This window comes from Ciconia boyciana, chromosome 12 (assembly GCF_034638445.1).
Source record: "Ciconia boyciana chromosome 12, ASM3463844v1, whole genome shotgun sequence".
Taxonomy (NCBI): Eukaryota; Metazoa; Chordata; class Aves; order Ciconiiformes; family Ciconiidae; genus Ciconia; species Ciconia boyciana.
Window position 1 is genome coordinate 11969408 of NC_132945.1, and position 11800 is coordinate 11981207.

Here is an 11800-nt window from a genome sequence, read left to right on the forward strand (position 1 = left end):
TACCCTGGGCTTTGACAGGATCATCCATTTCAGGCAGCAGTATGCTGCTTGTGAGTAGGAAGCCCACTGTCAGCTGGTGCTGGGAATGCAATGCAGAGCTCTCTCTTAAGAGTAACTTTATTGTAGTGGAAATAGAGCTGGAGGATGGAGAAATGCCTTGTCACATCTTTATAGGGACTGAGAGTGCTCAGTTGCCAAACAGTAACAGAATTTGTATTTTTGCTTATTCAGTACTGGCTGATATGTCTGGTGTTTTCAAGCTCCTGCTGCTTAAGCTGTTAGCAGCAGTGGCTTTGGCCTCTGCCTGTGAGATGGACTGTATGGCTGCATCATGTCAGCTTTACTGAGTGCTCTTTGTAGTAATTGTGACAAATTTCACAAGAACTTAAGTGACTAGAACAAACTTGGCCTGTTTTCTAAAACCTGATTTAATTTCAAATACCATCCTGTAGTCTGTACAGTGGAACTAGGAAAAAGCTTAGCCTTTTTAAGGGGCATTTTAATCAAAGTGCTTAATCACAGAAATAAGAACAAACCAAGATATCCTGGTTGTGTAGTAGCCAAAAGAGAACATATTTGTACATAATGGCTGCATAAGTGATTAAGTATCCATCTCCTGTCTTGAAAGGACCTGTGTTTATTCAACCTAAAGGCTACTGCCAGCAGTGGAAAGCAAGCACATAAGTATTTCTGGAAGGCAGCTCACTGAGGAAGGGGACCCCAGTGGCCCCATGAAGGGGGGGGGGGAGGGAATTGTCATCTAAAGGGAAGTGACAGCTACTGGTGACAGGAAGACTCCTGGGGTAAGGAGAAACCCTCAAAAGCCGAGTCCTAAGGCGTGATACTTAATCATATTTATACTAAGCAGGCAGCTGTCAAGAAAGCAGTTGCTAAGAAGTGCAGTGATTTAGGCCAGTCCCTGAGTTGTCAGAAGGTGGAAGTAAATGTCCATGCTCTGAGGAGGGTGCTGGATTTATTCAGCAGGGGTAGACCAGCTTTTCTTGTTCTTGGAGTGTGTGCCCCAGCCTGGCAAAGCAAGAGCAAGGCAGCCAGGGTGTGTTTCCCTATTGTCCCTGAAATGCTCAAGGAGGACTGTAAGATGCTGCATGTATCCTTTGCATTTCTTCGGTTGGTAGTGGCAGCGGGTGTTAACAGGAGTTGCTCCCCTGCTGGGGCCCTTATAGCCCCTTGGAGGAGTTAGGTGAGATGCCAGAGGAAGGGTAAACAGAAGAAGCGGCACCCCTTTCTGTTATCTCTTGGTGACGGGTATTTGTCACATTAGGCTGAAGGTTCAAAGTCTATGTAGAAGCACTTGAGTAGAGAATGCCTGAGGAGAGAACAAAGGCACCCTGCTTGGAGGAAGGAGATAGGCTTCTTGTGACAAGAAGTTTAGACACTCTGAGGCTTACCGAAAGATTATCTTTGTGCCTCCTATAGTGCCACTACTTTCAGCAGCACAATGCCTGTTGGGTTCACCTCCGTGCTCAGGGAAGAGACCCAGCTGTAAACCCCCCAATCCCTGCTGGCTGGCAGGACCTGCCGGACAGAGCATGCTGGGTTGCAGGCCAGCCCATTGCCAAGGAAGGTGAGGGAGAAGGTGAAGTTCTGGGGTCCCCCAATCTCCTGCTGGTTCAGCACTGCCACAGCATAGGCTTGGCCAGACAAGGGCCGCTCCCACAGCTCAAAGTTCTTGTCCTGCCAAGGGAAAAATAAACCCAGGGGTTACATTAGGGGAGGCGGAACTGATGGTCTTTATGCCTGTCTATTTAATCAGGCTTCTGGAACAAGTGGGCTCACTGGGCTCCTGTTCCCAAACCCTAAGTACTCCTCTACACTCCATGTGTCCCCAGTGTCCCCTTTCTGAGGGGGCTGGCTGCCTGTGCCCCACACCACACTTCCAGCCCAGTCCTGCTGTACCTTGGTGATTCGGTATCCCTGCTTGCCCAGCGGATCCTGGTTGATGGCAATCACCTCTTTGTTCTGGAGCAGCCACTTGGCCTCGGGACTAATGTGCCGCAGGTCATTGGACATGAAGAGGGGAGCTGCCATAATAGCCCACATTGCCATCTGAGTCACTGCCTGGTCCCAGCTCAGCCCAAAGTTTCCAATCACCAGCTGTGACAAGAAAACAAAAATGCCCGGTAACTGCCTGCCAAAGAGGAACTGGGCCACCAACCCGAGCACTGATAAATGACGGGATGCTGAGGGTGGGACCCCTGTTTGGGGACTGGTTAGATAGGCTGAATGCCAGGAACAGGACCAGCTGGTTGGGAAAGCCAAGGCATGACTAGTGTGGCAATTTAGGATGAACCACTGGTGGAGGTAAAGAAGGATCCTTAACTGGCTAGGCAGCATTTAAGAATCTGCTCTTGGATGCAGCTATTCCTTCCTTGCAATGCTGGCACCCAGGGGTTTTCCCTCTGGTGGGAGATCAGTACTTTTGAGACTGTGTCCCACTGCCATGCCTATGTTCTGAACTGGTACTGCTTGTAGAGGCTGCATTACACAGAGACGGCACTTCCTTGGTACCGTCTGTAGCTATAGTTCTCTTTCCCTTTCCAGCCAGGGACCCTCTCATCAAGTTCCTGATCCTAGGGCCCCATCAGAGCCCTTCCCCTCAGTGTTTCTCCCCCAGTTCTCTTCCTCCCCATCCTTCTCAGCCTACAGCAGAGGAAAGGATTTTTTGCTGGTGCTGCAAGGGAGGTGGGTGTTGTTCTACTTGCCATGTCAGGATCATTCCAGCCCCCTGGCCCAGCTATCTTCACAATGCTGTCCTGGTGAAGTGCTGTCCAGTCCAAGATACTCTTGATGCTGCTCCAGGAATCATAGACATCAAAAAAGTTCCTCCAGTGATTGCAGTACTGTTTGATCTCTGTGTAATTGGGCTGCCAAAACAATGAGTGTGATTAGCCAGAGAGCCTGGCTGTACAAGAACAAGACCATACACAAGGCTAGACTGGATCAGGGATAACTTGGGGGAGAACTATGATAACACCTTCCATCACCAGCTATCTGGATGATCTGCATGTTCATTCCCTAGGATGCCTTGCGCCCAGTAACTCCAGTCTGCCACGCTCCAGACAACGCTATTGCTTCCCTTGGGAGAACAGTTGTGGACACTTAGCTCTGTTAGAAAATTCCTTTGAGCGCTATTTTACTGCAGGTGTGACGGGGCCAGTAGGATTAAACTGTGACATCCCAGTAATTGTTGCCATGTCTTGGGTTTACACCCTTCGGTGACTAATGCATTTAACTCCCAGTGGGAGGGAATGGCAGCATCCTGTCATGGTAGCACAGGGGAAGCCAGCTATGGGTGGAGAGCAACATGTCGGTCATAGAGCCTGGCTGGCAGAAACCTGTTGGTAAACAATGTGGAGAATTCCTATTAAATAGGCTGTCCTAAAGTCTCTCTCCTGGTCCCCAGAGGTGACTGTAAGGCTGAGTCTGCAGCACACTGCGTCCAGGAGGAATAACACCGAACTATCCACTAGCTGTGTGTCTGCATTGCTTATGTTTTGTTGCTTGGTTCCTTGGAGACAGAAAGCAGATGGATGCTGCTGTGTTCTTTGGCATGCTCCAGCTGGGCTGTGCCTTCATGCTGCAAGATCCTACTGAATTCTTTTCAGCAGAGTAATGACTCGCCTCAGGTATACTTCAGGGCTCTAGAGGAAAAAGTGGTTTTCTTCCACCCTACAGTATTGTTCTCGGTCAGACCAGAGAGTAGCAAGTTTCTCAGGAGGCTGTTTTGCAGTGTTAATGCTTTTCTGTTCTTCCTACATTCAGCCCCAGGATAAGCCTTGAGAAACACTCCTTACCTGCTGCATGGGCCTCAAGTAGAAAGGCCACTCACAGGAGTACACAATGCTCCTTCCAGTCTTGTTCAGGGCCAGAGACATGCGCCTGTAACCTAAAGGAAGAGGACAGACAGAGGTTACACAATCTCCTTGGTCAAACAGAGGAACTAATCCAATGTCAAAGGTTCAGGTTTCAGTTCAACTCTTGCAAAATCAAGGCTGGACACATGCTCGCGGCTGAAACACCACAGGGAAGACAGGGGAGCTTATAGTCTGCAGCTAGTCTCCTGCCTCCCAAGGACAGGTGAGCTTCTTCACAGCTTTGTTACAGGTCATGGGCAGGCTTATTGCTCTGAGACTGCTGATCTCTTTGTACATACAGCCATAGGAAGAGGCTGCGGTTTTGCTGTGTGGCATTTTTTTCCTCTATATACCTGTGAAACACAAGTTTCTATCTATCAAGCTGCTGGGTACAGTTTTGCTGGGTAATGTTGCAGTAGTATATTATTATGAGGCATTTGCGCCATATGGACTGGGCAGGAATGCAAAAGCACTGTCCCTAGACAGCCCTGTTAAGCCCCTTTTAGTCAGCAGAGAGGGAATGAAAAGTTTGCTCTCTTCCCTGGAACTGCTTCAATACAACTGGATTGTATCTGGGTTACACATATGATCCAACAAGAGCTTTCAGCTCAGCTGTCAGTTACGGTGCTGAGCTGTGCTCCTGGCTGCGGCAGCTAGCATATGCCCCATCAACTGGCTTCAATGGGATTGTCACTTGGGCAGGCTCTCCCTGCCAGGCAGAGCCAGGACTGCGTGCAGGATCCTGCTGCCAAACACCGTGGTGCTGACTGTGCCAGCAGTGAAAGCCCAGTCAAGAGAAAACCGCCTTCTGAGTTGCATCATTCTTCCCACAAATCTGCTCCTATGGCACCAGGAATTGCTTGTGCTTGCAGAGAGTCTGTAGCCGAGCCCCCTCAGCACAGTGAGCTACTGAGCTTTCAGCTGCTGACTTGCCAGCCTGTGTGCAAATAACTTCTGAACTGGGATTTACACTGGCATGCTTTAAAATGAAAACCCCAGTAGGATTTTCATGCCAGAATTCCCTTCATTTTTTTCTGTTAAAAGCCCTGATAACTGCCCTTTTTACAGCTGACACAAGCTGTTCTAGCTTCAAGCTGATCCATGTTGACATGGCCTCACCAAAAGGCTTAAGTGTGAAATGCTTTGAGCTCTCCAGTAAACGCACTGCAGAAGGGCAAAGCCTCTGCTGCATTAAGAGCTGAGGCAGCAGTCTGCACAGAGAGCCCCCAGAGTACGCAGTCAATGCTTCCGTGCTCGACGTGACGTGGTCTCTGGTGTGAGAAAGCTGCCTTTTCAAGCTGTGCACACCACTGAAAGCTCCAGGAGGCTGAACAGATAAAAAACACTTGGGCCAGCAACACTCACTACCCTGAGCTTGAGAACAGAGTCTCATACCTGCTTTTGTAAGCAAATCCCTTAAATGAGTATGCTCAGGGAAAAGCAACTCCCTGGAGCCCACCCTGGACCTAGAATTGCTGCTGCCCGCAGAATATTCCTACCCTGTGGCAAGTGCTGCCTCAAGCCCACGCCTACCTTCTGCCAGCAGCTCCAGTGTGCCAGAGTTGCAGCCGTCAAATTTCAGCAGGTCCACACCCCAGGAGGCAAACGTTTGGGCATCCAGGTCGTAGTGATTGTAACTGCCAGGGAAGCCAGCACACGTCTTGTTCCCGACATCGCTGTAGATTCCCAGCTTCAGCCCCTTGGAGTGGACCTGTGCTTGCAGACAGAAAGAGAACTGGGGATGGGGCAGCCGCAAGGCAGGAGGAAGTGGAGCTGGGCCGGCAAGGGAGGCAAACCCCCACTCTGGCAGGCAGGGCCTTAGCTCAGCAGCTATGCAGCTGTTCCCCACCCAGCTTTCCCTCTCTCCCCTGCTCCCAGCACAGCTGCAGGTCAGGTCCCCCCGACTGCTGTCACTGCCCTACACCACAGCACGTGGCACTCACGTAGTCGGCCAGCTTGCGGATCCCACTGGGGAACCGTTTTGGGTCAGCCTGGAGCCTGCCATGTTCATCCCGTGTTGGGGCCATCCAGCAGTCGTCAATGCAGACAAACTCGTAGCCTGCGTCCCTCCAGCCCTCGGCAGCCATCATGTCGGCCATCTCCATGAAGAGCCGCTCGCTAGGCACGTGGAAGCAGCACGACCAAGAAAGAAAGTGGAGAACATGGCAGCCCAATTTCTAGCAACGACACGGCAACCGTGCCGCCCTCCCGCCAAGGGGCTGGGCCGGCCATGAGCACACAAACGGCAGAGGAGCGGGGGGAAGGCCCCGGCCCCGGTATAGGGGTGAGCCTGGCTCTCTGCCCTGGCATGGGGAACACGCACCGGCTGCCAGGGGACAGGGCCGTAGGGCATCGCACGGGCCGGCTGTCCCCGGCCCTGACACACCTAGTGCCGGTACCTGGGCTCCCCTGGGGCCGTTCCCGGCCCCCCCTCCCGGTCCCGGTCCCGGTCCCGGTCCCCGTCCCCGGGGCACCCCCGCCCGCCGCCGCCGGTACCTGACGCAGCGGCGCGGGTCGGTGGCGCAGTCAGTGCCGCAGAGGAAGCGCTCCCAGTGCAGCCAGCCCATCGGCGGCGTCCGCGCCAGCCCGTTGTCCAGCGCCAGCGCCGCCGCCAGCGCCGCCGCCGCCGCCAGGGCCCAGCACAGCGCCCGCCGTACCGCCGCCATGGCCGCCGACGAGCCGCCGCGACGATGGGCGGTCCGACCGACCAATCGACGCGCGGCGTCCGCCACGCCTTCGCCAATGCCGGGTAGCGGGGCGCACCGCGGCCCGCCCTCTCTCCGGGCGCTCACGTGGGGGTGGTGGTCACATGAGCGAGGCGGAAGAGCACATGCGCAGGGGGCGGACCGAGCCGAGCCGGGCTGGGCTGGGCTTGTCCGCGGCCGCCTGCTCGGTGCCTGGCGGGGGACGCGTGGGCAGGGCCGGCCTTCCCCGGCTGCTGCACCGGGGCTCCCGTGAGGTGCTAGGGGGGCTGTGCCCGGGGTGGGAGCCTATGCATGCGCTTCCTCCCTCCTGCCGTGGCCGGGCTCAGGAGTCCCGGAGCTGCCCGTGGGGGCCTGGGCGGGCTTGGGGCTGCCGTGGGCACAGGGGCGGTGGCTTTGTGCGTGCTCCGTGGTGTCAACGCTGAGCACAGGGTCCTGTGGAAGGGGGTTTGTTCCCCACGGGCCCGGGGCTTGGTTTTTCCTCCAGTCTTCAGCCCTGCCTCAAAGCGTCCTGTGAGCAGCTCCTGAATGAACCCTCTGACGGCACCTTCCTTTTCAGAGCGCCTTCTTCCCCCTGGTCTCTTTCCTCCTCTGTCGCCACTGCCCTCTTAAGCCGCCTGCGTTCCTTCACCCCTCAGATACGCTGCTGGGTTCATCTTCCTCACTTTGTCTTTTACCTTGAGCACTACTGCTCCTTGACTATGAGAGCTTGTCCAACATCAATGGAGGAGGAGGGGTTTGGTGTTACAGTGTTTCTTCAGTGTGCATCTTGTGGCCTGCCTGTCCTGGCTGCGTAGGGTGTTTGGAGCACAGGGCGGGCTCTCAGGTGCCTCGGCTGTGCTGAGGAGCTGGCAGGGTCTCTACCATGATTTCAGCATGTTTTATGGTACTGTAGGTTGGGAGGTAAGGAAGGGGAACAGGGTCTCTGCAGAGCCTGGCTCTTCTCTTGCAGGGATCCAAGGACCAGAGTGAAGCCTGGGGCTGGATCCAGGCTGGCAAGAGGCTGATACAGAGCATGGGGTATAGCCAGGCTGTTCCCTGCTGCTCTGCCTGCTTGTGGGGATCCCTGAGGGGCTGGATCCCGCGTGTCTCTGCCTGGGGTGCTTGTGCCCATCCAGATCTTTGCACTCAAAGATTGTGGTCTCTCTTCAAACAAGTTCAGCCATGAGTATAAGTTATAGTCACTTGCCATTGCCCTGTTTGCACCAGTAAAATCAGCTTGACTGGGGAGTGAGATGAGAACCTCTGTGAAAGGGACAATGTTGGTGTTAGCAGGACCCAGAGAGCTGTAAGAGGCATCTGCATCCCAGTCAGCACCTCTGAGATGAGCCCCAAATTTAATCCCTGTTTTTGCAGGAGTCACACAGCTGTGAGCACTGCTGGGCCCCATCCTGCTGGAGATGTCAGCAGTGGCAGCGTGTGTGGCCTGTCAGGGAGGCATGGAGGCTCTCACTGCCAAGACAGCAGTGAGAGCAGTGGGATATGCGAAAGGAGGAGCCGATTCTTCTCCTCTGTGCAGCTCCCCCAGGGCTGGACCAGCCCCTGCAGCCTTGCTGGAGCTCTTGTCGTGGGCCCCGCCACAGCAGGAGGAGGGGAGCAGGATAGGACTGCTGCAGGGCTGGGGCCATCATGGCATTGGGCCCTGGGTGCCACTAGTGCGTGGGGCCATTGAGGCATCTCGCTAGGTGTCCTCCGATCCCTGCTCTGGCGCATCCAGGGAACAAAAGCTCTTCAGAGCCCATGGTTTGATAATTGCTCCTTGTTTCAGTGCCAGGGTCCTCCCCCTGCCCCTTGAGGGGCTGAAGCACAGAGGCTTCTCAAAGTTGGACAAAACAAGCCACTTTGGGGACTGGAAAACTTCATCGCTTTGTTTTTTTTCTTGTGCAAAATCACAACCTGGAGCTGGGCAGTTATCTCATATTCCCAGGGCTTGGGACCACTGCAGGGCTGATCCCTGCTTGTCGCCGGCTCCAGCCCTCCCTCACTGCCCCCTCCCAGGTGTACTGCCTGCCCCCCGGAGTACCTGGCATACCCACACCCCTTGCGCTGGGAGCATGTGGGATGCCCTGTGGCCTGCATGTACTGGCTGGCTTCCCTTGAGTGGTGCAGGCAAGTCCCAAAGTGATGCTGGGGGGGTGGATGTGGCCGTGGGGGTGTGGGGTTTGGCAGGGCACCAGCGAAGCCCCTCTGACTGGGTGGAGGTGACAGACTGTGGTGTGATTGCTGCAGCTGAGATGACAGGGGTGCACTGGGGCCAAAGTGCCCCTTGGCTCCTGGGGCTCCTCTGTCCAGGGGGCAGCACTGGCAGAGCTGTGCTGAGGGCTGGGGTGCCAGCACAGCCATGCTGCCTGAGTGCCCTGCACCTGGACCTTCCTTGTGGTGGAAGGATCCGCCCCCACGGGGCTGGCCGCAGTGGGTCTGCGGTCCTGCGAGGGCCTTGTGCACTGTGGTGTGGCCAGATCCCAGCAGGGCACGCTGCCAGTCCAGCTCCTGGTGCTTTCCTTGTGCCTTGGTTTCCTTGTCTGTAAGGAGCAGCCCTGGCCCACTCAGGACTGGCTGGCTGACTTTGGAGCTTGATATTTTCTTAAAAAAAAATCCATGCCCGGGCAATGTGCAAAGGGCACTGAGTGCTCAGAGCCCCAGCAGGGCTGTCACCTGTTCTTGCTGCATTGAACTCGCCTGGCTCCAAACCCGGTGTCCCGAACAGTGTGGGACATGCTGTCCTGTGGGCATCGGTCCATCTGGACGGGGTGGTTTGCTAAAGCTCTGGCAGTTGGTTTTGCCCCAAGGGAGCTCCAGGCTGTGGGTGCAGGCAGGAGGCCCTGGTGAGGGAGTGGGGGAGGAAGGGAAGGTTTGGCACCCCAGTGCCGCCACGTGCAGTGGCAGAGCTCAGCTCCAGCAGGATCAAGCCCTCTGTGGTTGGCTGAGCAGGGGTCTGGCTGGCGTGCCATCGCAGTGCCCAGCCAAGGGCACGTTTCCTCGGCCCCACGCAGGCACCCCAGGGAGCCCTTGGGGCTGGTGAGGGGCCATGCTGCCCCAAAACCACATGTGCCCGTGGCCACCCAGCCCTGGGCATGCTGTTGGCAGGCTGTTGGGAAGCTGCCAGTGCCAATGATGCTCATTTTACTGTCTGGGAGTTCTGTTAACCCAGTGTAACTCCATTAACTTCCATTTAAGCCAGCAATTAACTTGGCCATGGCTGCTGGTCCCGTGCCCACCACTGCTTCCCATGGTGGCTGGAATGCGTTTTCCCCAATGCACAGCCTTGGGTGGGAAATGGAAAACTGACTCTGTCCAAAGGCTTTGCTGGGGGATGGAGCCACCTGGGCTGGCCCCTGGCCACACTGTGACCTGTGAGAGGGTGCGGGGCTCAGGACCCCCAGCCTGGGCACTGCTGCTGTCCCCAAGATGTGAGGGGACCCACTGGAGCTGTGCACTGGAGGGCAGTGACAGCCCTGCAGCTGTGTGTGCATCCCAGCAGCTCCCAGTCCAAACTGGGCTGCTGGGAGGACCAGGAGCAGGGGCTGAGTGCTGCTCCTGACCCCGAAACTGCTCCCGGGGACACCTGAACTGCAAGGGTCTGTGGGGCCGTGGGGCAGCACTCCCCTCATGCCTTTGCTATTGCGGTGCTAGGAGAGAGGCCCTCCCACCTTGCCATGACCAGCATGTGGGACCCGGGGGCTTTAGCTTAGGAAGGATGTGTTGGGTTTTTACCATTTTCATTTTTCTGGGACACGCTGTTTCCCAGAGCTTGATGGCTTAGGGCTGACCTCTCCAAACAGATGCTGGGTGCCCAGACCTGATGTTCGGCAAGGGAGAGAAAGGAGAGCAGGGAGTGAAGAAACTGGGTGCACCACACTGGTATGAAATGGTTCCCTGCTCTCCCCTTGGCTGCATTCTCTCTGGGTTTGGGGTGGGGGCAGGAGCAAGACCTTGTGAGGTTTTGGTTTGTCCCATCTAAAGAACAACCCCAGCACCAAACTGGTGTGGGTGCACCTTGCTTTCTCTTCTCCCTGCAGCAGAAGACCCCGATGGGGCCGGGCGGGCGACAGGGCTGCGAGGTACCAACAGAGCTGGTCTGTGAAACTTGGCCAGGAGGACAGAGGGAGATTGATGTTTGCTTGGGCGCTTGGCCCTCAGCTGTGGGCTCTGCCTGCCCCCGCGCCAGCTGGGGACAAAAGCGCCGGCCCCGGATGGCACTGCAGGGCTGGCGTAAGCCCCCTGGGACAGCTGGCAGCTCTGTAAGGCTGGCGCCTGCCCAGCAAGCCAGCCCGAAGGGGCCGCATGGGGAGGCTCGCCTGTCGGGGTGCTTGCCCATGTTTGGGTGTCTGAGCTCCATTGCAGAGCTGGAGCCCCTTCCCGGCTCCACATCTGCCCATCTTGGGTCCTGTCCCCTGGCCAAGCCTGGATGGGGTGGAAAGGAGCTGGGGTGACCATGGGGAGCACCCTACAGGGCTGGGGTGGGGAGGACAGGATGGGGTTTGAGGCTGGGATCTTGCAGGGGTTTCCCGCCCGGCCCTTCTGGCATCTCCCACGTAGGAGATAAAACCTGACAGTCACCACCAATTATGTCAGAAAAATCACCTGTGGAGGTAACGATATCTGGGTGTAATTGCAGGGTGGGGCTCTTGTCCTCACAGGGCTGTTGCGCCCTCATCCCTGCGTCCCTCCCACACACAGGCAGCCCCGCCAGCAGCTGGAGCTAGAGCTGGCCGCAGGGTCCTCGGCAGAGACAAACCCCCAGCACACCACTGAAAATCCCAGAAAGGCTTTATTTGTGTAGGAAGATTGATGCTGTTTAAAAACCCATCACTGCTAGAGGGTGGCTTGGCTGCCCAGCACCTGCAGGTGCTGCCTGGGCACTGGCACCTCCCTGTTCGGCGCTGCCCTGGGGGGGCTGGGTGCTGGGCGAGCCAAGATGAGGTGCACCCCTTCCTCTGCCTCCAAACAGGGCCTTCTCAAAAACAAGTCTCGAAAGCCTGGTGTGGACACATGGTGGGGCCCTGCAGGGACCCCCCACAGTGGGGAAGGCATGCATGGCAGTGGTGGTGGGATGGAGCTGGCTCAGTCTGTCCTGGCTGGCTGGGCCCCGGCCTGAACCAGCCCCTGGGCGTGGCCTGGGGCTGGTTCTCCTCTGCTTGCCCCATCTGTGAAATGGGTGTGTGCGGCTGAGCACTCTGCGGGGTTCAGGGGGCTGGGCAGGGGCTAGCGGGTGCGGGGCTT

The 11800-nt window shown here is 56.5% G+C and overlaps 1 protein-coding gene across 3 annotated transcripts; it reads right to left on the bottom strand.

Moving 5' to 3' along the window:
- Positions 1-900: 900 nt before the first annotated feature.
- GLA (galactosidase alpha) lies at positions 901-6580 on the bottom strand. Of its 3 annotated transcripts, XM_072877237.1 has the most exons (8): positions 6372-6580; positions 5819-5993; positions 5409-5586; positions 3816-3907; positions 2724-2885; positions 1918-2115; positions 1410-1695; positions 901-1327 (listed from the first exon to the last, which is right to left on the bottom strand). In XM_072877237.1, exons 1-7 carry the CDS (start codon positions 6539-6541, stop codon positions 1432-1434), a joined length of 1239 nt encoding a protein of 412 aa, XP_072733338.1. In that variant the 5' UTR covers positions 6542-6580; the 3' UTR covers positions 901-1327; positions 1410-1431. The 3 variants fall into 3 exon arrangements, with proteins under 3 accessions (XP_072733338.1, XP_072733337.1, XP_072733339.1); XM_072877236.1 differs by having other exon boundaries at positions 901-1695; XM_072877238.1 differs by lacking the exon at positions 1918-2115 and having other exon boundaries at positions 901-1695.
- Between the last annotated feature and the right edge of the window lie 5220 nt (positions 6581-11800).

Bases quoted from the DNA above. Each gene is read 5' to 3' on its own strand.
- GLA (XM_072877237.1), bottom strand. From the start codon at position 6,541: ATGGCGGCGGTACGGCGGGCGCTGTGCTGGGCCCTGGCGGCGGCGGCG. The intron at 5,994-6,371 runs GTACCGGCGGCG...CCACGTGCCTAG, and splicing joins GACCCGCGCCGCTGCGTCAG to CGAGCGGCTCTTCATGGAGA. The intron at 5,587-5,818 runs GTGAGTGCCACG...CTGCAAGCACAG, and splicing joins TCCGCAAGCTGGCCGACTAC to GTCCACTCCAAGGGGCTGAA.